The 25,948-nt window shown below is 35.1% G+C and overlaps 1 protein-coding gene across 6 annotated transcripts in view; it reads left to right on the top strand.

The window, feature by feature from the left end:
* The window catches only part of PPP3CC (protein phosphatase 3 catalytic subunit gamma), a 77,919-nt gene that overhangs the window by 45,686 nt on the left and 6,285 nt on the right, over positions 1-25,948 (top strand). For 3 of the 6 annotated variants that reach the window (XM_036888851.2, XM_036888849.2, XM_057488192.1), the window contains 9 exons: positions 5,343-5,488; positions 6,844-6,983; positions 8,047-8,124; positions 8,209-8,303; positions 11,894-12,019; positions 12,755-12,826; positions 23,904-23,930; positions 24,855-24,936; positions 25,539-25,636. In XM_036888851.2, the coding sequence (XP_036744746.1) occupies positions 5,343-5,488; positions 6,844-6,983; positions 8,047-8,124; positions 8,209-8,303; positions 11,894-12,019; positions 12,755-12,826; positions 23,904-23,930; positions 24,855-24,936; positions 25,539-25,636 (864 nt within the window). The remainder of the gene's footprint in view (positions 1-5,342; positions 5,489-6,843; positions 6,984-8,046; positions 8,125-8,208; positions 8,304-11,893; positions 12,020-12,754; positions 12,827-23,903; positions 23,931-24,854; positions 24,937-25,538; positions 25,637-25,948) is intronic. The other 3 variants (XM_036888852.2, XM_036888850.2, XM_036888857.2) reach the window with 2 other exon arrangements.

The following is a 25,948-nucleotide window of genomic DNA, read 5'->3' as shown; positions in this document are numbered from 1 at the left end:
CTATGTTGTCCAGTTTGTTGGCATACAATTTTTCATAATCTCTTATAATTGTTTGTATTTCTATAGTGTTGGTTGTAACTTTTCTTTCATTTATGAATTCATTTGAGTCCTCTCTTTTTGTCTTGATGAGTCTAGGTAAAGGTTTACCAATTTTGCTTGTCTCTTCAAAGAACCAGCTCTTAGTTTCATTGATCTTTTGGTTTTTTAGTGTCTATTTCATTTATGTCTTATCTTTATTATTTTGTTCCTTCTATGAACTTTGGGCTTTGTTTGTTCTTCTTTTTCTAGTTCCTTTAGATGTAGGTTTAAATTGAGATTTTTCTTGTTTCTTGAGGTAATCCTGTAATGCTATAAACTTCCCTCTTAGAACCCTTTTGCTGCATCCTGAAGATTTTAAATTACTGTGTTTCTATTTTCACTATTCTCCAAGTAGTTTTTTATTTCCATTTTAATTTCTTCATTGACCCATTGGTTTTTTTAGTAGCATGCTGTTTAGCTTCCACATACTTGTGTTTTTCTACTTTTTTTTCTTGTAATTGATTTCTAGTTTCATAGTGTTGTGGTTGGAAAAGATGCTTGATATGATTTTAGTCTTCTTAAATTTATTAAGACTTGTGCCAAATGATTTCACTCATTTGTGGAGTATAGCAACAAAGCAAAACTGAAGGAACAAAACAGCAGCAGACTAACAGACTTCAAGAAGGGACTAGCGGTTAACAAAGGGAAGGGGCTGGAGAGGGTGGGAGAAGGGGATTAAGGGGGATTAGCATTCACAGTATAGGTAGGTCATGGGGAAGGCAGTATAGCATGGAGAAGACAAGTAATGACTCTATAGCATCTTACTATGCTGATAGACAGTGATTGCAGTGGGGTCATGGGGGACTTTATAATATGGGTGAGTGTTGAAATCACAATGTTGCTCATGTGAAACCTTTCTAAGATTGCTTAATTAAACATTAAGACTTGTTTTGTGGCCTAACATGTGATCTCTCCCAGAGAATGTTCCATGTGTACTTGAAAAGAGTGAGTATCTGCTATTTTTGGATATAATGTTCTGTATATATCTATTAGACCCATTTAGTTTAATGTGTCATTCAAAGCCACTGCTTCCTTATTGATTTTCAGTCTGGATGATCTATCCATTGATGTAAGTGGGGTGGTAAAGTCCCCTAGTATTATTGTATTAATATCAGTTTCTCCCTTCATGTCTCTTAATATTTGCTCTATTTAGGTGCTTCTCTGTTGAGTAAGTAGAAAATTTTTGTTACATTATTATATAATGTTTTATTTCTTTTTACAGTATGCTTTGAAGTCTGTTTTGTCTGATATAAGTATTGCTGCTCCAGCTTGTTTGTTTTTTCATTTCTGATTACATAGAATGTCTTTTTCTATCACTTTAGTTTTAGTCTGTGTGTGTCTTTAGGCCTGAAGTGAGTCCCTTATAGGCAGTATTTAAATGTGTCTTGTTTTTTTCATCCACTCAGTCACCCTGTGTCTTTTGATTGCAGCATTTAGTCCATTTATATTTTTAAAATTGAAGTATAGTTGCTGCAGAATATTACATTGGTTTCAAGTATACAATGCAGTGATTCAACAGTAACACACATTATTAAATCCTCACCCCAACTAGTAGTTACTATCTGTCAACATAGAAAGATGTTACAGAACCTATATTCTCTCTATATGACTATATTCTCCATGCTGCCCTTCTGTCTCTGTGACCAACTTACATTATGATTGAAATTTTGTGCCTCTTTATACCCCTCACACACTGCACTCTCCCATAGTAACCACCAGTCACTTCTCAATGTCTGTAGTCAATTTACATTTAAAATAATTATTAATGAGTATATAGTTATTGCCATTTTGTTCAATGTTTTCTGGTTGTTTTGTTCTCTGATCCTTTATTCTCTTGCCTCTCTTCCCTTGTGTGTAATAGTTTTCTTTAGTGTTATGGTTGGATTCACTTATTTTTTGTGTATCTATAATAGGTTTTTGGTTTATGGTTACCATGTGGTTACCATATGACATTTCAACATATATAGCAGCCTATGTTAAGTTGATAGTTGCTTAAGGCATTCTAACAGCACTATATTTTTAACTCCCCCTCCTCCACAGTTTATTTATATGAGTCTTCTTTAATACCTTTAATTTAGTGATTCCCTTACCTAATTTTTAGAGATTGTTGATTTTGCTGCTTTGTCCTTTAACCTTCATACTAGCTTTTAAGTAATTGTACTACCTTTGTTGTTTGCTTTTCCCAGTTAATTTTTTTTCTTTTCATAATTTTCTTCCTTCTGGTTGTGGCCTTTTCTTTCCCTCTTAAAGAAGTTGCTGTAGGGCACAATAATTTGCAGTCACAATATAGGTTGGTGATGGGGATAGTAGTACGGCATAGAGAATATACTCAATGATTCTGTAACATCTATGTTTATAGATAGTAACCACACTAGAGGGGTTGAGGATTTAATTATTTATAACTGTTAAATCAATCGTTGGTGAAAAACATTTAGACTTAAGAATATTTCCTACTACAGAATCCCCTTAATATATCCTGTAAGGCCAGTTTAGTTGTGGTGAATTCCTTTAACTTTGTTTATCTGGAAAACCTATCGTCTCTCCTTCAATTCTGAATGATAATCTTGATATAGAGGATTCTTTGTTGAAGGGCCTTCTTTTTCATTACACTAAATATTTTATGCCACTCCCTTCTGGCCAGTAAAGTTGCCACTGAGAAATATGCCAATAGCCAGATTAGGTTTCCTTTATAAGTAATTTTTTTCCTCTCTCTAGCTGGTTTCATTACCCTCTCTTCATCCTTAAATTTGTCATTTTAATTACTTTATGTCTTGATGTTGTTTTCCTGGAGTTCCTTTTGTTAGGGGCTCTCTGTGCTTCCAGGACCTGGGTATCTGTTTCTTTTCCCAGATTGGGGATGGTTTCAGCAGTTGTTTTTTCAAAGAGACTTTCTACCCCTTTGTCTCTCTCTTCTCCTTCTGGTACCCCTATTATGTGAATATTGTTTCATTTAGAGTTGTCACACAGCTCTCTTAGTGTCCTCTAGAGTCTAGTGATTCCTTTTTCTCTCCGTTTGTCAACTTCATTGTTTTCCTGTTCTGTAATTTCCATCTCATTGATTGTCTTCTCTACTTGCAGTAATATATTATTCATTCTCTCCACTCTATTTTTCATTAGAGTTACTTTATCCTTCAGCTCTGAGTGGCTCTTTTTCAACTCTTCTACCTCTTTTTAGAAGTCCTTCCTGAGATTGTGAATAACTTTTATGCAAATCAGTGAGCATATTTATGACTGTTACTTTGAAATCTTTGTCAAGTAGATTGGTGATCTTAATTTGACTTGTGACTGCTTATTTTAATTTACAAAATGGGTTAAGGCACTGTATTCCTCACCATCTTTCTCTAGACTTGGCATCTTTTTGGAAGTAGGCTAAGGACTTCTTTTGAGTGATTCTTAAGGTTGAAAGGCATTTTATTGATGTAAAATGGTGTTTGGAGCATGAATGAGTAAGTAATTCAAATCCCTGTTTAAATGCAAGCTTAAGACTCTTAACAAAGGAATTCCATATTGATGTTGGCAACAGAAGGAATTCTGACTCCAAGGATTTTTCAGGAAAAAAAGTCAATCACTTGTGACAAATAAAAAGGGTTTTTTGTTTGATTTTTTTCCTTCAACAGATGTTATGGCCAGTGTTGGGTGTACTTTTGAAATAGCCAGCATTTATACTGTTCAAATATAAAGCAGAATATAAGATGAAATTGTAAGGTGATACAAACATGCATAAGACATTGGCTCTTGTTAACTTGGATGTCATAATAGACTTAGCATATGTTGTGAAATAGGTGGTCTTACCTGCTGTCATGGTAATACAGAATGCTCTGAGAGTTTCTAAAGGAACCCAAAGACTACCTTAATGCCCTCTAACCCTGATCACTCAGTACTGGCAATAAAGAGAGAATCTTCACATTCAGGGGTGAAAAGCCTTATAACCTCAAGTGTGGGTTACTGGTTTACACTTTATTTTTATAGACCTGTCTCCAGTCATTCCTGCCATATATGTACTGCACTCTGGCCCAAATATGGACCCATTACCTTTGCTTTATTCCCAAAGTCTTGCCAAACTGGGCTCTGATAGTTAAACATATATTTTCTAAAAGCTTGGAAATTACAAGAAGGACTTAAACACAAACATAATTACCAATTATAGATAATCTGACTCACTTGCTATATAGTTTTATTCTCCATGTCCTGTAGGCTCTGTCTCATTTTCACAGAATCTTGTAAGAGGAGAAGCAGCTCACAGTCCTGGAGGGCTGCCTGTCTGTGTGACTTCTGGCCTTCCCTTCCAAAATGCACCTCCAAGCATGGCTTGACTTTTGACATCCAAGGCCAAGGAAGAAGAAAATATTCCTTTTCTTTTTAAACTACAGTCTTCTTCAGTTTTACACCTATTATTTCATGACCTGTTGTTTTGCCAATGAGTTTCAGCCCTAGACAAGTTCACTATGGACTCAAATGAGACCAAAGAAATGACAGTGGAACACCCTTGGGGTGAAAGTGTTTATACCCAACTTCATTCTCACCATGACAGGTCAATCACTAGAATCTTGTCCACTCAGAGCGAGTCTGAATGCAGCAAGCCGGTCTCTTCTTCTGGGCCTCTCCAGCCCTGCAGCCGTTTCAGTCTCTGTCCTCGGTGCTGCCACCACTCCAGTCTCGTATCTGTTCTCCTGCAGCCTTGCAGCCATGCCACGGTATTGCTCAGAGCACTGGGTGGAGCTCTTCATAAAGAGTCAGTAGCAACATATTGCCCGCACGTGTATAATGAGCTAGCCAACCAGGGCCAGGTGAGAATTCTGGCCACAGGAACTCTCATTTTATCCACAGAAACATTCTGCATCACAATCACCAATACCTCTTGTAAAAGCTTTATAGTATAGCTTTCAGGCTCCCATAAGGTTGTACCTTATGAGTCACCACACTCAGAGGAGACCAAAGCTATAGCTTCCTACCAGGTAATTGGGCATTTTCACCGTAAGCAGTGTTGCTTAATAACACAGCTGAGTTCACTTTATCAGGTTTCCAGGGCAACAGAGCTAGAAAGTTAATCCAAGGTCACACTTATCTTTAGAGAAGGATAACAATTTTATTTACCCTTTATCTCCAACTTTAAAAAAATATCTTACAAAGATGATTGATTGTGTTTTCAAATTTGCCTGAAATAAATGGCTTTAAAGTGGCTTCATGATCTTCTGATGTGTATCCTTTTTCATATGTGATAAATTTTAGCCTTCTTCCTTAGATTATTTTTCCTTTTTTGATAGGTCGAATCAAATATTCTGAACAGGTATATGATGCTTGTATGGATACATTTGACTGTCTTCCTCTTGCTGCCCTCTTAAACCAACAGTTTCTGTGTGTACATGGAGGGATGTCACCTGAAATTACTTGTTTAGATGACATTAGGAAAGTAAGTAATCTTCTGTTAGTCTCATGGAGAATTTTTTAAATTTTGTTTTATTGCAGTAAACTAATATGACTTTATTGCTGAAAATGTAATGAAGTACAAAAATGGAAATCACTTGTGATCTTGTTATTGGAAGATATTTACTGTTAACATCTGCTATATATCTGCCAGAAAATTTCTGCAATTTTTAATGAAATCTGTGTTTCTACCAACCAGAAACATAATTTTTTTTAGTAGAGCCCTGAAACCTTATATACAATGAAGCAGCAAGGGTCCCAATCCCTGTCCTGCAATTAATTGTGTAACTTTGGTCAAATCCTCTTAGTCACATTTTCGTCTCTGTGAAATGAGGAAGTTGGAATGGATTGTCTCAGGACTCTTCTAGCCCTGAAATTCATTTACAGGCATTTCAGATGATAGAATTACTACACTTTATCTGACTTGGTGATTATTATTTTTAGGATTCTATATCATAATGACTGAAAAAAGATCAGTCTTTCTATACCGACGTTATTCTATTTTACTATCTTCTCTACCTTTGTATTCTCTTACCATATAGTTGTTGAAACTAAAGATTTTTTTGTAAATCTTTTTTTCTCTGAATTGAAGCTACTCCACTGGGGTAAGAGGGTGCGCCAACCCACACTGCCTTTTCTGCTGCATTGTTGTCTTTTAAATAACCAGCACTTCTCCAATTCTGAATCAATTGTATTAATGAGAAGCTCCCCTTTCACTTAGTAGAATCCTCTTGTTAGTTAGCACTCAGCTACTTGAGCTATTTGTTTTCTCTTAGATTTTATGCTTTTAACCAAAGCAGCAGTAACCAAAGGCATTAGTAACTTACATTGAAATGTTTCCATGTATAAAATGGAGGATGAAAGCCCTTCTCAAAATAAAACTATAGAGTTCTTTAAAATAAAGAAATCTCCATTGGAATGAGATAAACAATGAACCAAACCATTATAAAACCCTTCCTGCTCTCCATGGTCAATGGCTCACTTAGTCAATTGAAATGAACTTTACATAGTCTTTACATATATTATTACATCTCCATAGTGGTTGATTTCACATTCAAATTAAATAAGTACCACTTTTAAGATTAGGATGTAAGGGGATCCTTTTCTGCCATATGATTAGATGACAGGGATATTTATAAAAATTTATTACAAAAACTGTGTATCTTAAGTTGTTAAATGTTTGTTTTCCTCCTAAAGGAAAATCCTTTTGGGAATTTATTACTTTCTCTCTGCATGCATTCTTGTGGGTGCAAGGGGTGTTTTGGGACCCACCCATACCAGTTTCCAAAAGCTCTTTTGCTTTCATGATTTTTCTTCTTTTGGCTTTTGCATGTCTTCCAGTTAGACAGGTTTAAAGAACCTCCAGCCTTTGGGCCAGTGTGTGACCTGCTTTGGTCTGATCCCTCAGAGGATTATGGCAATGAAAAGTCCTTGGAGCACTATACCCACAACACTGTCCGAGGGTGCTCTTATTTCTACAGGTAAGCTAATACTCAGAGTTATAAAATTAGGAAAGGAAATTAAAATATACTTTATCAAATTATTTTTAAATATTTTCTATCTTGAATTTGTGTAGTATAGGGACTTCTGTTTAATGTGTGATTAATAGCAGAAAGCTCTTGTTTGTTTTTTATATTTCACTAGGTATTGTTCCCTAATAAGTATAATATACCAAACATGGCTGAACAGAACATCTTGCAGTGCTTAAATGTTATCCAACTCTAAATGATCTAGCTAAATGATCTAGATTATTTGTTCCTAAACATCATCTATAGACTTTTTTAAAAATAAACATTTCTTGGCTCTTCCCCCAGAGGTTCTGATTTAGTAGGTCTGAGGCAGGGAAATTCTGTTATTTTCAAAAAGCTCCCAGTTTTTAGAACTGCTGATATAGGCAAAGATATAAAAAGAGCAGGACATTGTGAACTAAGACCTGGACATTTCCTGGATGTTGGGTGTTGTCTTAAATCTCATATGTGACCTTTCATTGTGCTTTGCCACTCAAAACTAGGAAGATATAGGGAAGTTTGAAGTCTAAATTTTTTATTCCCAATATTTTACTGTGACTAATAATAAATCTGTTTAGTCCCCTAAAATCTGTTAATTGCCTAAGATAATGCATTCATTAAATGAAATCCACACATACAAAGTAAGAAACCTCAGTTTTGCCATAGTTTTAGCATTCTTCTAACAATCTTGTTTCATTCCTTTCTGCAACCTTTAGCAGTGACTAATATGATGAAGTCACTTAAATTTTGTTCCTCTTTATATTGCTTAAAATAAAGAGCATAATACTTTTTTATTGTTCAAGCAACATACATTGGTACAACTTCTATGGAGTGACTTTAACAGTATCTCTCAAATGCCTGTGGTTCTTGATCCCGAAGTTCTACTTCTCAAACACAATCCTGTGGCAAAGTTCAGTGATGTATAAGACCTATAATTTTGAAACAAATTCATTTTATGTCAATGTGATTTTCCCCTTCCTCATGTTAAAAAAGAATTGTGTTAATTCTGGATTTGTTTTCTAATTTTATTTTTCAGTTACCCTGCAGTTTGTGAATTTTTGCAGAACAATAATTTGTTATCAATAATCAGAGCCCATGAAGCCCAAGATGCTGGGTAAGTTATTAAAACTGCACCAAATATTACCACAGAGTTTTTGACTTTAATATCAAGACAAATGGGCTGTTATTTTTCTTTCAGGTATCGAATGTATAGGAAGAGCCAAACAACAGGCTTTCCGTCACTCATTACAATTTTCTCTGCCCCCAATTACCTAGATGTCTATAACAATAAAGGTAAAGGAGTCCGGCAGTATTTGAGTTTGAATCTGTGAGCTGATGTGAGCTCTAGTTTAATCATATGTATGTGTCTATGTATTTTTTTAATATATATAAATTTTAAATAAGAAAAGTCTTACAGGACAAAGGCTAAGAAACTCAGGATTTAGGCTGCTACTTGGTTTTTATCTCCTAAGAATTTATTGGGCTCTGTGAGTATAAACAATGACCATAATAGATCTGATTTGTACTACCTTTTATGAAAAGAATAAATTAGTTCAGATTCTAGTTAGAATAGTCAGCATAAATTATTTGTTTTGGTGAATTTATTTATAACAGTACTCAATAAAATGTCACCCTTATGGTATTTTAATGTTTGTGAATTATTAATCTGTTTTTACTCTTCTTGAGGAATGGTACTAAACAATAGATAAGTAGAGTGAATACTAAACAAAAAGTGAAAAGAATCTTCATGTTAGTCCAAGCCCTGCTGGAAACTAATAGTGTGACTTCAGGGAAGTCACATAACCTTTCTAAACTTCGGTTTCCCATATAAAAAAGAGGATTGGATATACACATACCTTTTGAGCCAGAAATTCTACTTCTAAGACTTTATCCTATTGAATAGACTTTTTTCTGGTTTTGTTCTTGATTTCCTTAATTTAACTTTTCTGATTCATAGTTCTTAAGTTTTGTGTCAGGGCTGTAGTCCCCTAAAACTTCTTCTGTAACTTCCTCTGTAACTATTTTGTTGTTTATAAAGTATGACTATAAAATAATAGAACGTCTAAGCAAACATGCCAGAACATATATATCCAAGTGAGTATTGTCCCTTCAAAGTAACTACCTTGGGAGGTTGTACGCTCCTTCCAACAATGCTGCCATTGTTTGAAACATTTTGGGAACTCCTCTTTTGGCATTGCCTTCAGAGTCTGTGATACATTCTTTTGATTATCCTCAGTGATGGGAAATCTTCGGCCTTTGAGGGTGGATTTGATTTTTTGAACTGCCAAAAGTCATTTGGAATCAAGACTGATGAATAAGGTGAGTGACCAAGGCTAGGTAACACCAATCGGGGTCAAAAACAAGGTATGATTATAAGGGAGTGAGACTGGTTCTTCTCATGTTGCTTATAACATGGCTCTGGAGGCAATGCTGCAAGAGGAGTTCCAAAAACGTTTTGAGTAATGGCAGCAGCTTTGGACTGAATATATGATAAGGCAGCAAGGTGTACTGAAAAGAACACTACTAAGACTTAGTCTAGCCTAATCTCACTCTACTTTCAAATTCAGTTAAGATGATCAACTTCTCTGAGCCTCATTTTATCTTTAAAATACCTGATGTATAGTATTATTGAAGATAAGTTGGAATATTAGGAATGAATATTAAAAGCATTGGTCAAACTATAAATTGCTTTGATGCTATTACATTTTACAGTCTTAGTGCCTCGTGTAATTACATCAAAGGACCATACTCATCTGATATGTAAGGTCTGGTGTGTTTTAGTTGGTAGTTTCTTAAGTCTCATTACTTTATAGTCATACCTTGTATACACAGTTGGGGAGAGAAGTTTAAGAGAAATCCACAACATGCTTACTGTTTACTCTATTTAAAAGTAAACTCGGGAATGGCACATATCATTTAAATCTGATTTGGATCAGTCATCTCAGTGTGTCTTCAGTGACTTGCTGTCTATTTTCAAAAAGCATTTCTTTGACTAAGTTTTTCTTCCAGCCTCATGTTTTCTTTCTACTTCTCATCATCCTTTTCTGAGTCATAGCTGTCCTGTCCTACAATGCTCTCCTTGCTAACTCCATTTTTTAAATTTCCCTTTTCTTACTAGTTTCAACATATTAAAACTTAGTTTTGTTCTGCTTCCTCCCTTATGGATGGTATGTGCTGCTTGAGCTGTTAAATTTCTCCAAGAACACTTAGTGACCCTCGTACTTGTATTTGCGAGGAGGACATTCCCTTCTCACTTCATTTTTAAACCTCACTATTAGGAGTATCTCTTGATTGCCGAGTGGTTTATCAGTGGGCTAAGCTGAAACATGTCACTTAAATCGGCAATCACTTCATTAAACTGCCAGCTCATTTTTTGCCCCATTCTAATCTGGTTTTGTTCTTGATTGCTCCTTTAGAAGACTTAAAGTTGTAGTCTATTCTACCTGAGTTTTCTCTTGGCTTTGACATAATTGGTAACTTTATCTTGAAATGATCTTACTTCCTTGTTTGTTTCTTAAACATTTTTTTAAGGAAAAGGGCAGGAAATGTAGCATCTGAAACAATATCTGGTGGTCTCAATTACTCCCCATACAATACCTCTTTTCTTGAGAAATCCAACTCTATCCCCCTTTCCTTCTTCTCTTTCTCCTACTGTTGCATTTCTGTCTTGAATATTCGTTAGACTTACTGGTACCAACAGGTATTTCTTAGTTCCATTGGTTATATGAAACACCCTCAAGTCATAATTTTTAGAGATTTTTGTTTCTGTTTTTTTGTGTCCACTGGGAACATACCTAATAACTCTAGTTTCTAATCATCTACTGTTGAGACCCACCTCTCACCTATTTTTCCTGTGTAGATTGGGGGAATTGTTGAAAAATTGTATGTTCATCTAGCCTAAATAAAAAATATGCACAGAAAATAATAGGGCATGTACATTGTAACCAGAGTTGGGTTATTAAGAGCTGGAGAGCCTGTTTTCATGTATTTATAACCTATGGTGTGCACTTTAGATATTCAGTAACCTAAACTTTGAGAACAAAAGGCTATCCTATAATAAGCAAAGAAACAGGAACCAGGAGATGAGCTATATCTGTCATTTCTAGAGAACTATTATGTCTGATTCTATTTATGATTGCAGTAAGAATAATTAAGAGAATAATGCATACAATATTGCAGTGCTGGTGATGAAGACTAAGGAATTGGATTTTAAAACTTTTAAAATATAAAGAATCAGTTTGGTACCAATGTATGTGTGCAAATATATGAACTGGTTAATAGTAAACATTTATAGAATGCCAACAATATACTGTACTGACTGCAAAGGGGAGCTTGGTATTCTTTTATCCACTACATTATATGCAGAGATGATTTAATCTACTAGTGAACATGATTGTAAATTGCTCCAAGTTTACCGCCTATATCCCCCACCATGAATTGATAATTGCTAAGTTATAAACTCTCAGAGAGTTTATAAAATCTTTGCCTCTGGCTAATGACAAGCAAAACAGGTGGGGTCCATTTAATGAGAAATGTTTGCCTTCAAAGGAGATTTATAATTATAACCATTTGACCTATAAAGGGAAATTATGATGACACTAGTTACTGTGTAATGACTCTTTGAAGTTTCAGAGCTCAGTTTCTTTTGTACTTTTATGATATGGGATCTTCAGGTAACTTTGTTCCATGGGATAATTCTTAAAAGAATGAACTACATAAATTGCTTTAAGATTTTTCCATCTGCCCTTAAATACTGGGGCTTGAATTTACAAACGGAAAGTAAGTTCCTGAATTGCATGTCGTTAGGTACACAACTGTACAATGCATACCATTTGCCACGTCATGTTCTTCTGTGCCAGATCTTCCTGATTTTTCCTTTTTAGCTGCTGTGTTAAAATATGAAAACAATGTCATGAATATCAGGCAGTTTAACTGTTCTCCACACCCCTACTGGCTTCCAAACTTCATGGATGTTTTCACGTGGTCTTTGCCTTTTGTTGGGGAGAAAGGTAAGAGAATTAAAGCATCTAGATGGACCATTATTTGCCTTAATAGTGCCTGAACACACTCTGAAATTTGCATGAGTCCCCAGTGGTGCAGAAATATTTTTCTTAAAATTATCATAAATATTTTCTAATTTTCTTTGTTCTCTACAAAGATTTTTAAATGGCACTTAATTGGCTTTTAAATTACAGTGCTAGTTGACTATGTTCTTAACCCCAAATACCAATTTAAAGTAGCTGTCCTACTATGATCAAGATACTGAAATAATGCACATCACTATACCATTCTTTCAGTGATTTCTTCAGCAATAGAGATTTAAATAGGAAATACTTTAAATTTTCCTTAGAATTTTATTTGTACACCTATAGAAATAAGCTATGAAAATATAAAATAAGCCTGTTAGACATAGACTTGGTGGCTTAACTTCCTTGTAAAACAGGAGGAAATCTTTTCATGTGCATCATCAGTGAGGAAAAGACTCTGGCCAGCAGGCTAATGAAATGAAGTGATTATGCTGTAGTTCCTTCAAAGACCCCAGACTTTTACTGGGCAGGTCATCTCCTCAAACTCTATGTAAGCCTGAAGGTCTACCTTAAATGCTACTCTTTATAACTGCTAAATAGAAAATCATTTTTATATATGTTTGTTTAACATGTATATTTATTGAGATACCCAAATTATTTTAGAGTGAGTACCTCAGTAATTGTATAAATTTTGGGTTATTTTGTTTTATCATCTAGTCACAGAGATGCTGGTTAACATTCTCAACATATGCTCTGATGATGAATTGATTTCCGATGATGAAATTGAAGGTAAACTTGCCTTTTCCTCATTTGAACTAGAAATGAAGAATTTGGGGTTTGGTTTTAATTTGTTTTGAATGATTTTCTTTGTCATATTAAAAAAGAATTGTGTTCACTGTAGAAAAATAAAATTTGAAAAATATAAGAAACCATAAGAAAGAACAAAAAAGTTATCCATAATCCTGTTATCTCATAGCTATCTACTGTTAACATCTTGATGTATGTTAGCTGTCTTTTATCTTTGCATTTATTTTTCCCTCTCTTTTCTGTTAACAAAAATGAGGTCATATGAGAGTAGCACAAGCATTTACTGCTTTTTTATAGACTAATTTTCAATAGTTATATTGTTGTCCTTGTCAATGACTCTTTGTTTTAACCAATCCCCTGCTATTGGGTATTGGATTTTTTCTAATTTTCTCCTTTTAAAACACACACACAGTTTTGAAAATTCTTGTAGACAAATCTTTGCGCACTCTGTCAACAACCAATATTTTCATGCATATTATGTGCCAAGTAGTGCTTAGGTCCTTGCACTCAATAAGCTTATATTCTTGTGGATGGAAGACAATAAATAAATATGTCAGGTGTTGATTTATGGTACAAAAGAAAGGAAAGCAGTATTAGGAAATGGAGAATAACATTTTCTTGAATATCTGTGTCAATTAGTAGTTTAAATTTTAAATCGGATACAGATAACTGCAAGAAAGGCTGTACCATTTATATTTGCGTTTCTGATGCATAGCTTATGATGCTGTCTCCAGTGGTGTTTACTGTATTTTTTATAGTCTGGTGTTTTTTTAAATTTTAATTTGTATTTTTATGGTGCTAACAAACATTATCTTGTGTTTATTGACTGTTTATTTCTCTTTTGTGAAGTAGCAATTCATACCTTTTATATACTGGCTCATTTTTCTACTGGATTATATGTACATTTGTTTTTCTTCTTATTGGCCTGTGAGGGATCTTTATATAGTAACATTTTATTATACATACATCCAAGTATCTTTTTCCTAATGTGTTGTGGGAGGTTTGATTTTAAAAATAGGTCCTAACTTTGCTGAGAATGCATAAGTTTCTGGAAAGATGGTGGTACCTGAGTACAAAGCTCTGGCTGTTTCATTCTTTCCAATGTCTATGCTAAGGTGATTCATTCAACTGTTAGGATACACTGTCTGCATAGTGGAGAAAGCCTAGCTTGTTTGGGAAATATGGAGGAGAGTCCTACACATACTTAAGACTCACAGTCCACACTGAAGGTGCAGAGCAGATGGAGCATAGCTTGTGAGTATCTTTATGTATGGGATAGGCAGTCACTACAGGGAACCCGTTCTTGAGGAATTGCAGATAAGTGAAAATTAAAACAAATAAGAATTTAAGTTAGAGGAAGATGAAATATGTAAGAAATAGGTCTAGTAGAATTTATATTCAAATCTAAGTAGAAATTGTTGTATACTCTATTGTATGTATTAAGAAAGGATTCTTGATTATTATAAGATATGCTTATAAAATTATGCCAAAATTGCATATGGGAATATTACTGAAGTATATAGTCTGTCATAGCAAAAGATTCAAAACAATCTAAATATCCCTCAGTGGATAGCTGGGTAAGTCAATTATGATATATCAATATAATAGATTCTCTACATGGAATATTATTTCTTTTATGCAAGCCTCCTTTCTCCCCTTCTCTTCTAGTTAGCTCCTGTTCAGCTTATTTTAACTTCTTCATGCAAGACATTTCTGACTTCCCTGACTAGATCCAATACCTCGTCTTGCTCTCTTATATCACCACTTACCTCTTTAGCATTTGATAGAGTTACAGTTTTACATTTATTTACAATACAGACCTTATTTTCTTGTGCTTTGCAAATATTGTGTGTTTTACAAATTGAAGGTGTATAGCAACCAGGTCAAGCAAGTCCATTGGCACCATTTTTCCAATAGCATTTGCTCATTTCATGTCTCTGTATCACATTTTGGTAATTCTTGGAATGTTTTGAACTTTTTCATTATTATTACATATGTTAGGGGAATCTGTGATCAGTGATCTTTGACATTGCTATTGTAATTGTTTTGGGAGCCATGAACTGTGCCTACATGAGAGGGTGAACTTAACTGGTAAATATTGTGTGTATTGTGACCACTCCACTGACTGGCTGTTCCCCCATCTCTCTCCCTGTCTTCAAGCCTCCCTATTCCCTAAGACAAATAATATTGAAAATAGGCCAGTTAACAACCCTGCAGTGGCTTCTAGCATTCAAGTGAAATGAAAAGTCACACATCCCTCACTTTAAATCGAATGGTAGAAATGAGAGTAAGCTTACTTAGGAAGGCACGTCTACAGCTGAGACAGGCTAAAAGCTAGTCAAGCGCCAAACAGTTAGCCAAGTTGTGAAGCAAAGGAAAAGTTCTTGAAGGAAACTAAAAGGGCTAGTCCAGTGGACACACAAATGATAAGAAAGCAACACAGCTTTATTGCTGATATAGAGAAAGTTTTAGTAGTCTGGATAGAAAGTCAAACCAGCTACAATGTTCCTGTAAGCCAAAGCCTAGTTCAGAGCAAGGCCCTTCTCTTCCTTCTATGAAGGCTGAGAAAGGTAAAGAAGCTGCAGAAGAAAAGTCTGAAGCCAACAGATGTTGGTTTATGAGGTCTAAGGAAAGAAGCTGTCTCTAAACATCAAAGTGCAGGTGAAGCAGCAAGGGCTGATGTAGAAGCTGCAGCAAGTTATCTAGAAGATCTAGGTAAGATGCTACACTAAACAATAAAATTTCAATGTAGATGAAACAGACTTTTGGAAAGAGGTACCATCTAGAACTCCAATAGCTAGAGGAGAGAAGTCAATACCTGGCTTTAAAGGATAGGCTGACTCTCTTGATAGGGGCAAATGCAGCGGTGACTTTAAGTTGAAACTATTGCCCATTTATCATTCTGAAAATCATAGGGACTTGAGGAATTATGTTAATCGACTTTGTTTGTGCTCTATAAATGGAACCACAAAACCTGGGTGACATCTGTTTATAATATGGTTTACTGAATATCTTAAACTCACTGTTGAGACCTATTGCTCAGGAAAAAAAGATTCCTTTCAAAATACGGCTCCTCATTGACAACACACCTGGTCACCTAAGAGCTCTGATCAAGATGGACAATGAGATTCCTGTTGTTTTCATGCCTGCTAACACAGCATCCATTCTGCAGCCCATGGATCAAGGAGTCATTTTGACTTTCATGTCTTATTACTTAAGAAACACATTTTGTAAGGCTACAGCTGCCACAGGTAGAAACTCCTCTGATAGATCTGGGTAAAGTAAATTGAAAAAGTTCTGGGAAGCATTAACCATTCTTAACTATTAGCCATTAAGAACATTCATGATTTGTGGGAAGCGGTCAAAATATCAACGTTAACAGGAGTTTGGAAGAAGTTGATTCCAGCCCTCATGGATAACTTTGAGAGGTTCAAGACTTAAGTGGAGAAAGTCACTGCAGATGTGGTGAAAACAGCAAGAGAACTAGAATGAAAAGTGGAACCTGAGGATGTGACTGAATTGCTGCGATCCCATGATAAAGCTTGAACAAGTGAGGAGTTCCTTCTTATGGATGAGCAAAGAAAGTGGCTTCTCAAGATGGAACCTACTTCTGGTGAAGATGCTGTGGAGATTGTTGAAATGGCAACAGAAGGCTTAGAATATTACATAAACTTAGTCCATAAAGCAGCAGCACGGTTTGAGAAGACTGACTCCAATTTTGAAAGGCATCTGAACTATTGGGAAAATGCTGTTAAACAGCATTGTGTGCTATAAAGAAACTGTTCCTGAAAAGAAGAGTTGTTCAGTGTGGCAAACTTCACTGTTGTCTTACTTCAAGAAATTGCCACAGCCACCCTAACTCCAGCAGCCACTGTCCTGATCAGTCAGGAGCCCTCCATGTCAAGGCAAGGCCCTCCACCAGCAAAAGATTATGATGCACTGAAAGCTCAGATGATGGTTAGCACTTCTAAATTAAGTTATGTGCATTTTCTTAGACATAATGCTATTACACACTTGGTAGACTACAGTACATTGTACACATAATTTTTATATGAAATGGGAAGCCAAAAATTCATTTTAGTTGCTTTATTGCCCTATTCATTTTGTGACAGTGGTCTGGAACCAAACCTGTAATATCTCTGAGGTCTGCCTGTATATTTTATCCCTTGTCAATTGTAAACTGCCTTAGTGTTGAGACAGAATTGGTTTTTGTTCACCATTATAGTCCTAAAGCCAAGTACACTGCAGTGGGCATAGCAAATAAATATTTGTTGAGTTAGGTTGAATGACATGAAGTGCAACTATTAAAAAAATAAAGTAGTTACTGGTGCTGATATAGATAATCTATGAGATATTCTGTTAAGGGCCAAAGTAAATGGATAGAATCCTCTCATTCCCATTTTTTATAATGTGTGTAGATATAAGCTGATATATGCTTTTTAAATCTTTTTCTGAAAGGAAATGAGGAATAACCTTTTAGGTTAAGATGGTGAATTGAACACACTTCCTGAAACCACAATATAATTTTGGTTCTGTTTTAGTGACATAATCATTCCCATTTTTTATAATGTGTGTAGATATAAGCTGATATATGCTTTTTAAATCTTTTTCTGAAAGGAAATGAGGAATAACCTTTTAGGTTAAGATGGTGAATTGAACACACTTCCTGAAACCACAATATAATTTTGGTTCTGTTTTAGTGACATAAACTAAGGATTTCCACTTTAGTAATGTCAGACTAGATAGTTTAAGTCAATCCTAACTCTTAAGACAACTAGAAAAGCTAGAAAAAATATTTTTAAAATTTGCTTTAAAGGCATTTAGAAAGCTAACAAAGCAAAATAAAAAATTACCAAGTTGAGATTTGGAAGAAAGCATAAATCCAGGGAGGTAAGATCAACATTTGGGACTACTTTTCTCCTGAAGACATTAATTTCAGAAAGAGGAGGCTAAGAAGTTGAATAGCTAAAATCTCTGTCTTCTCTGACAGAAGCTAAAAACATTAGGGTTCCTTGCTTGTCAAGGATAATGTGAGTGCTAGTAAGTTTCTGCTCATTGGTTGGGGACTCACAAAGGTTGCATCTAAGTGACAGTAATGGTGAACTGGAAATAGAATAGCCCTGGAAGGGACTATAGTCTACCTTCAAATTACTTTGATCAATGAAATTTAAATAAGATAGTCCTAGGCACCTGGCAAAAGCAAACCTCTCTAGACTAAAATAACATCAGATAGGACCTTTAGTTACTACAGTCTTTCAAATATAGCATATGGCTCACAACCAAAAAAAAAAAAAATTCAGCACATGAGGAGACTTTATGACATGAATGAGAACCAGCAGAAAGAGGAAAAAATAAAAACAGACCTCCAGGTTTTCCAGACATTGGCTTTATCGGACCAGATTTTAAAATGACTATGCTAAAAACCAAACCAAACCAAAACAGTGCTTAATTACTGTGTTCAAGAACATAAAAGTCTGAATTGAAAATTTTGGCAGAGAACTATGAATTATAAAAGGGAATGTAACAGTTGATAAAGCACCGAAAGAAAATTCTAGGAATGCAAAATAAAAAAAAGCCCAACAGATGAATTAGAAGCAGATTCAATAAAACTAAACAGGGAATAAATGAACCGGAATATAGATTAGAAGAAAAAAATCTAGAATGAATCATGAGGAGAAAAAGTAAAATACTCCCCCAAAATAGTTTTATCATCTGTGTATTTGGAGTTCTAGAGAAGAGAGAGAGAATAAGGTAGAACCAGTATTTGAAGAGATAATGGATAATCATTTTCTAAACTGGGTAACACAGTGAGACACAGATTGAATAAGCCCTGTCAAGCAAAGCAGAGTGAATAGAAAGAAAACAACATCTAAACACATCGTAGTAAATGCTTCAGATGAACGACAAAGAAAAAAATCTTAAAGCAGCCAGAAAAAAAGAATATTTTAAAAAGAAAGCAATTAAACTGACAGAGGATTCTCAATGGAAACAATGACACCAGTGGAATAACATATTTAAAGCACTGAAGAATTCTACACTGAGTAATTCTAGCAGAAATACTCTTCAGAAATGAAGAGGAGATAAAGCATTTTTCAGATATCCCTCCCTTAAAATTTTTACTAGGAGAATTACCGGGACACTCACACTAAATGAAATTCTAAAGAATATTGTTCAAGCAGAAGGAAAATATCAGATAAATGTTTGGAGAGTCAAGAAGAAATAAAGAGTAAAAATAGTAGAAAATATGTGGGTAAATCAGATGACTGTAGACTTTATTAAACAATACTAATACGTTTTGTTGGATTTAAAAGACAAAATTAAAATATATGATGAGTACCTGCAGTGGGACAAAGTGTGTGAGGGCTATATATTACCTGGGAAGAGGGGAAAAGTTCCTGTTAACACTATGCTTTGGTAAGTAAGAGATGCATGTTGTAATTGCTAGGGTAACCTATAAGAAAATAGGTTTCTTTTTTTTTTTAAGTATATCACTTATAAGTTACAGAAAAAAATGAAGTGATAAAAAAATAAAAGGCAAGGTGGGAAGTTTCATAGAACAAATAGAATGAGTTACGATAGATATGTCAGTAATTTTATTAAATGTAAATGGATAAAAAACATTGTCAGGTAGAATGTTTTTAAAAACTATTATCTTTTATAGGAGGTAGATTTAAAGCATAAGGAAAATGAAAGAAGAATAAATATATAATGCAAACACTAGCCAAACAAAACTGTTGTAGATAAAATAATATCACATGATGCCTCTAAAAAATAAGATGTAATACTTTTAAGTTTGTATACAATTAATAACATTAACAACGTGCTAATAACATGAATAATATATAAAGCAAAATTTAACAGTACAATGAGAAATAGAAACATATTTAAACAAGAAGAAAATTTGAGGGATGCATTAAAGAAGGTTGGCTGATCAAGTTGACACTGAGTAATCCCTCAGAACTAGATGAATTAATGAGTGAAGAAGCACATGAGAAAAACAGATATTCTGTTGAGGAGTGAAAATGGAAGCCCTAAATCAACTAGTATGAAACAACTAAATCTAGCATAGTTGTCTTAAATCAGGGGTGGATAGAAAACTAAATAGCCACTTTTAGCAGTACCAGTAGAAGAAGAAACTGCTTGCAACAGTGCTGCTGGAAGAAAATACCCCTTAACTTCCTAATGATTGCAGGTAAACCCAATATGCATCTTTTCCAGAATACCCTATGATTTTTAGGTTAGGCTACAGTTACAGTATTCAGAGTTGCTAAAATTATCTGTGTAAAAACTAGGTATAAAAATTATGCAGTTCAAGGATAACATTGCCATTTTAAGCCTTATATAATATAACTTGCTTATACCCATCCCTGGAGTTGGGTCAAAATACTTAAGATCTTTCCTTTGGGAATACCTGACAGTGGAGAAAAGTTTTTGTTGTACATTCTCAAATGAAGAACAATACTATGTTTTTTCTTTTTTTTATTTAAGTATTATTGATACACAGTCTTATATTGGCTTCAAAGAAATAGCATAGTCGTTCAACAGTTCCCCATATTATTGAATCCTCACCCCCACTAGTGCAGTTACTATCTGTCAACACAGGAAGATGTTACAGAACCATTGACTATATTTCCATGCTGTTTACCATCTTCATGACCAGCTTATATTATGATTGAGAATTTTAGTGCCCCTTTATCCTCCTCACCCCGCCCACCCATCCACCCCAACCCCTCCTCAGTGGTAACCACTAGTCACTTATCAGTGTCTATTATGAGTTTACTGCTGTTTTTAGAACAATACTACCTCAATTTTGCAATATATAGTGTTTACTGGTGCTATTTTTATATAGCGAAGCAACAACCTTAACAGAGAAATAAGAACAGTTTAAAAATAAAAAATCCAATATCTTCATTAAAAAAAAAAACCTAGGGAACATCATACAGTGAGATGTTGAAACTTCCTTAGTGATTGGGAACAGACAAGAATGGCAGCTATCAATACCTCTATATAATATTGTATTAGAAGTAAGAAATACAAGGTATAAAGATCATAAGGGAAGAAACAAAACTACCATCATTTATAGATGATAGGATTATGTACCGAAGAGCCTACAGATTATTAGATTAATTATTAATTATATTAGCATATAATTATGTTTATAGTATATAATTGTTAATTATAACTATTAGGTTAACTATTAATTTAAAAGAGTGTGTAGATTAGTTCTTAGAATGAACAAGTGCAGTAGCAGAGCTACTGGATACAAGTTAATAAGGAAAACTAATTTGTGTTTCTATTTACCAGCAATAACAAAATGAAACTTTTAAAAAATGTCATTTATAATATCATCCCTAGCAATAAATCTAACAAATCGTGTGTGAAACCTCTAAGCAACAAACTATAAAACATTATTAGAGATATTAAAAGGGATCCAAACAAACAGAAAAATACCACATTCGCTGATTATTGGAAGACTTGCTATTGTAAAGATAAAAATTATTCCCAGATCTATGGATTCAATACAAAGTCAAATATTAACAGACAAGTGATTCTAAAATTCATATGGAAATTGCTTAAGTGTTGAGGAAGAACAGAGTTGGAGGACTTGTTCTATATATCACAATTTACTGTAAAGCTAGAGTGATTAGACTTATTAGTGCAAGGGCAGACCAGAATTGAAAAAGAATAGAGTCCAGAAATAAGATCCACACGTTTATGGATACCTGATTTACACCAGAGGTGGCACTGCAGAGTCAGAGGAAAATGATGGTATTTTTAATAAATGGTTTGGGGATCCCTATTTGAGAAAAAAATTAAACCTGACCCCTATTATATTCCAAACACAAAAATAAATTCCAAATGGATCTCAAATATGAAAGGCAAAACAGTAAAGCTTCTAGAATTTATAATACAGAACATCTTCATGATCTTGAGGTAGAGGAAAATTTCTTAAACAGGACCCAAAAAGTACTAGCCATGTAGGAAACTATTAATAAATCAGGCATTAAAAGTAAGAACTTGTATTTATCAAAAAACTATGAAGAGTGTGAAAAGACAAGTACAGAGTGGGAGAGGATATCTGCAATACAGCCAACAAAGGGCTCATTTACAGAATATGTAAAGAGCTACAGATCAGTTAGGTGAGAATTGAACAAATACTTCACAAAAGTATGGTCTGTAAAAATATGAAAAGATATCCAACCAATTCAATAATCTTGCAAATGCAAATTAATACTACAGTAGATGATTCTATACATCCACCAGATTGGCCAGGATATATAGCAGTAGGAATGCTCATACACTGAAGTATAAATTGGTATGTCCTTTAGTAGATAATGCTGAACTGTTATCTAAAGTTGAACATAGATGTACCGTATAACTGAGCATTCTCATTCTAGGAATATACTTAACAGAAATATATGCAGCAAAGAGAAATGCACAGGTATATTTATAGCAGCCTAATTCACAATAGCCAAAAATAGGAATCAGCCCAAATGACCACTGATGGTAAAAAATGGAATAAATAAATGGTGACATATTTGTAAAATGGAATTATGTACAGTAATGACAATGAACTACAACAGGGAAAACGTGGATGAATCTTACAAACATAATGTTGAGCAAGAGAAGCTATCCACAAAACTGCATACTTGATTGTTCCAGTTACATAAAGTTGTAAAGTCATGAAACCTGCAGTGCTTGTGGATACGTGCTAATATGGTAAAACTCTAAAATACAGCAAGAAAGTGATTTTTAGAAAAGTCAAGAGAATTATTTTCTTTGAGAAGAAAGGGAATGTAATTATTAGGAGGGGCACCAGGGGGGCATCTGGGAGTGCTGGCAAGGTTCTATTTATTGACCTGAGTGGCAGTTATATAGCCATTTGCTTTTTAATAAGTCATGGAGTTATATTTTTTGTGTACTTTTCTGTATGTTTGTCACACTTCACAGTAAAAAAGGTTTAAAAAGGTTAGAAGCCTAAAAACAGAGATTTTTGTAGGATTTTTTTGGAAGCTGGAAAACAAATGAATATATATTGCTGACTTGGCTGTTTCATGGGAGCCAAAGCCCCCCACTGAATAATGGGGAGTGCTGAGTGCCAGCCCACAATCCTTATGGGCATAGGAATTGGTAGCACCAGTTGCTAGAACTGAGGCCTGGATTCGAGGGCAGGAAGGAGAAGGACACTGAGCTAAAATAAGTAGACTGAGTGGAAGCTAGTTGGAAGGCTGTTAAAATCCTAGTGGCCACCGGACAACTGCCTCTTCTCCAAGTCTGTAGACTGATCTCTAAAAAGTACAAACCAAAGAATTTCTAGACTGGGGGTACAATTTAGGGCATCAATATCTTGTCAAAAACAGGTGAATTAAGTGGCCATATGCAAAGTCAGTACTGATAAAGAGAATCCCCTAACAAAAGCCCACCTTGATCACTCTATGTAAACTACAAATCAACAGTCCACCCACCAACTCTGAAAGCTTTTTGGTTCCTTATTCTTAATCATGAGCAAACATCAGCAATTACCACCAGATACCTCAGGGAAGCCTCTAAGAGAGACAAGAACAGAAACAGCAAAACCAATGTGAATGAGCTTGAGAGTCTGAAGCAAGCACATAACTTAAAAAAGGAAAAACTTTAATCTCCAGAAAGATATGGGAAGATACTAAGTCCATTAAATGACAACAGTGCTGTTAGGGATTTGTAAGCTGTTCTGTCCTTTGTTTTTGTTCCTTGTTTTCAGCATCGTTTGTTTCACAAATAATATCTTTCTTTGTCTAATTTTATTTTCATGATCTGTGGGGATTCAGTATGCCGGATAATAATAGATGTGGATTAATGTAAAACTATGAACTTTTTAAGAAATGGAAAAACTACTGATAAGAAATCTGTAACTTAATATTCTATCATAATACCAAGGGTGTCTCTTCTGAGCTGATAATGTTTGCTTCTCTCATTGCGTTTCACTTTGGTTTTTTTCTCTCTTCCATGTAAACTTAAATTTCTCTTCCCACATTTCTATCTTCATCTCCTTGTTTCTTGGTGTCTCTTCTTCCTGAAGATCACTACATTTCAAGCTATCAGAAAGGTATCCGACTAAAATGTGCTAAAAGCTTAATACTCGCTGTCTGTCCCACCACACTATTAATTATAGACTTGTTTAGTTGTAGTTGGATAATTTTAGACAGGCTCTCCATCCTTCCCTTTCTGTTTTAATGTATATGTTTTCTCTGGACCTGCTATGTGATCCTGCAGGATATTGAGAGCTGGTTGGGGGGTGGGGTGAGGAAGGGGAGGCCACGTTTTTGTTCTGACTTTTGAATGCAGCCACCTGGTGCATGTCTGGACCTTGGCTTCTCGCCTATGAGCTGTATCCTGACTCTTAGATAAAAAAAGGCCACAGAGTCTTGTGTTGACTTCTTGATGTTGCCTTACAAAATACCTTACCTATCATCATAATTTGCACTGCACAGTTGTGTATGATAGGAAATAACTCACCAGTTTGTGACTAAGTGAGGATTACAGAATGAAAGCAGCCCTCACTAAGTTCCAGAAAGATAGCTATGCATTGCGTTGACATGCAGAAGACAACTGCTCAGATCATCACCTGCCCTTGGCAGGCCAAAGCCTGCATCCTAAGGCAGCCCCCAGCGTTCTCAAAAGGGATCTTTGCTATAGCCGCTGTCTTTGTTTATATGTGTGTATCTCATTCTTCTCTGTGTTCTGCATTTCAGAACCGCAAGTTAGTTCCTACCTCTCATAGATCTGCCCAGTCTGTCTTTTTTGTGGCCCCTCCATTTTTTACTTCATCTTTTTTTCTTCCTTCTTCCGGGTTATTTTTCTCCTGATCCTCAGAACTTCCTGGGATTTTTGTTTGCTTAAACAAACTTAGGCCTTTATTTCTTTTTTTTAAAACAACAGTTTCTTGAACTTAACGATAATCCATCCTGCATTTTTTAAAGCTTACCTGATGCACATTCCTTTAACTCACTTATTCTTTGTATTCTCTAAGGAGGCACCACAGTTCGAAAGGAGATCATCAAGAATAAAATCAGAGCCATTGGGAAGATGGCGCGGGTCTTTTCAATTCTGCGGTAAGGAAAAGTCTGTCATTACATAGCATTTTGAGAGTAAGTTAGGAGTTGATTTCAGAACAGTTTTTTAGAATGGAATTTGATATGAGAACTATAGGGCCTTGGGCTGAGTACAGGTTGAATCAGACCTACATGTTAAAGTGACTAGAAATGTTCTGGCAAACATTCACTTGGTACAAGCTTACATGTAGTAAATATAGTAGTGGCTTAGTGTGTATTCTAGAGCCAGATGCCTGTGTTCACATCCTGGCTCCACCTCTTCTTAGCTGTGTGATCTTGTGCCTCATTTTCCTTGTCTGTAAAAGAGTGATAATAACAGGATTTGCCTTACACAGTTATTAGGAAAATGAAATGTGATAATATATGGGGAACATTAGAACAGCACCTGGCTATTAAGTGCCTCTAGTTGAAAACCAAGACCTGGCTGATTGTTTAAAATTGGAATATTTACAGGAAACATCCCTCTCTTTGGGTCAATGAAAGGTTAGAAGGAGAACCTGGCCATCTCTCTCTGCATCTTTTCTTAACTCCTTCAAGTATCTTTGCATTGCTGAGTGGTAGACACCCTGGAATTAACCCAGGGCTTTGACCTTCCTTTGCAGGGAAGAGAGTGAGAGTGTGCTGACTCTCAAGGGCCTGACTCCTACGGGTACACTCCCTCTGGGGGTCCTCTCAGGAGGAAAACAGACCATTGAGACGGGTGAGTATGTGAATGCTTCTTTCATGGAAAGCGCACTCCCATTACCTAGTAGTGAGTGTAAATTAAAAATTGGAGCTTCTTTCAAATGGTACCAGAGCAATTGGATATCCATCTGGGGAAAACAATGACTCTTGACCCTTCTCTCCATACACAAAAAATTAATTAAAAGAGAATTATAACTTAAATGTAAAAGGTAAAACCATAAAGTACGGAAGTAGGCATTGGGGTAGATAATCAAGTCTTCAATGGGACGTAAAAAAATACTAATTAGAACTTGTAATCATTTAGAAGAAAAAAATTAATAAAGAGAAT

The sequence above is a fragment of the Manis pentadactyla genome, chromosome 1 (genome assembly GCF_030020395.1).
Source record: "Manis pentadactyla isolate mManPen7 chromosome 1, mManPen7.hap1, whole genome shotgun sequence".
Lineage (NCBI taxonomy): Eukaryota > Metazoa > Chordata > Mammalia > Pholidota > Manidae > Manis > Manis pentadactyla.
Note: the sequence above shows the minus strand (reverse complement) of the source record. Positions and strands in the feature narration are given on the sequence as shown.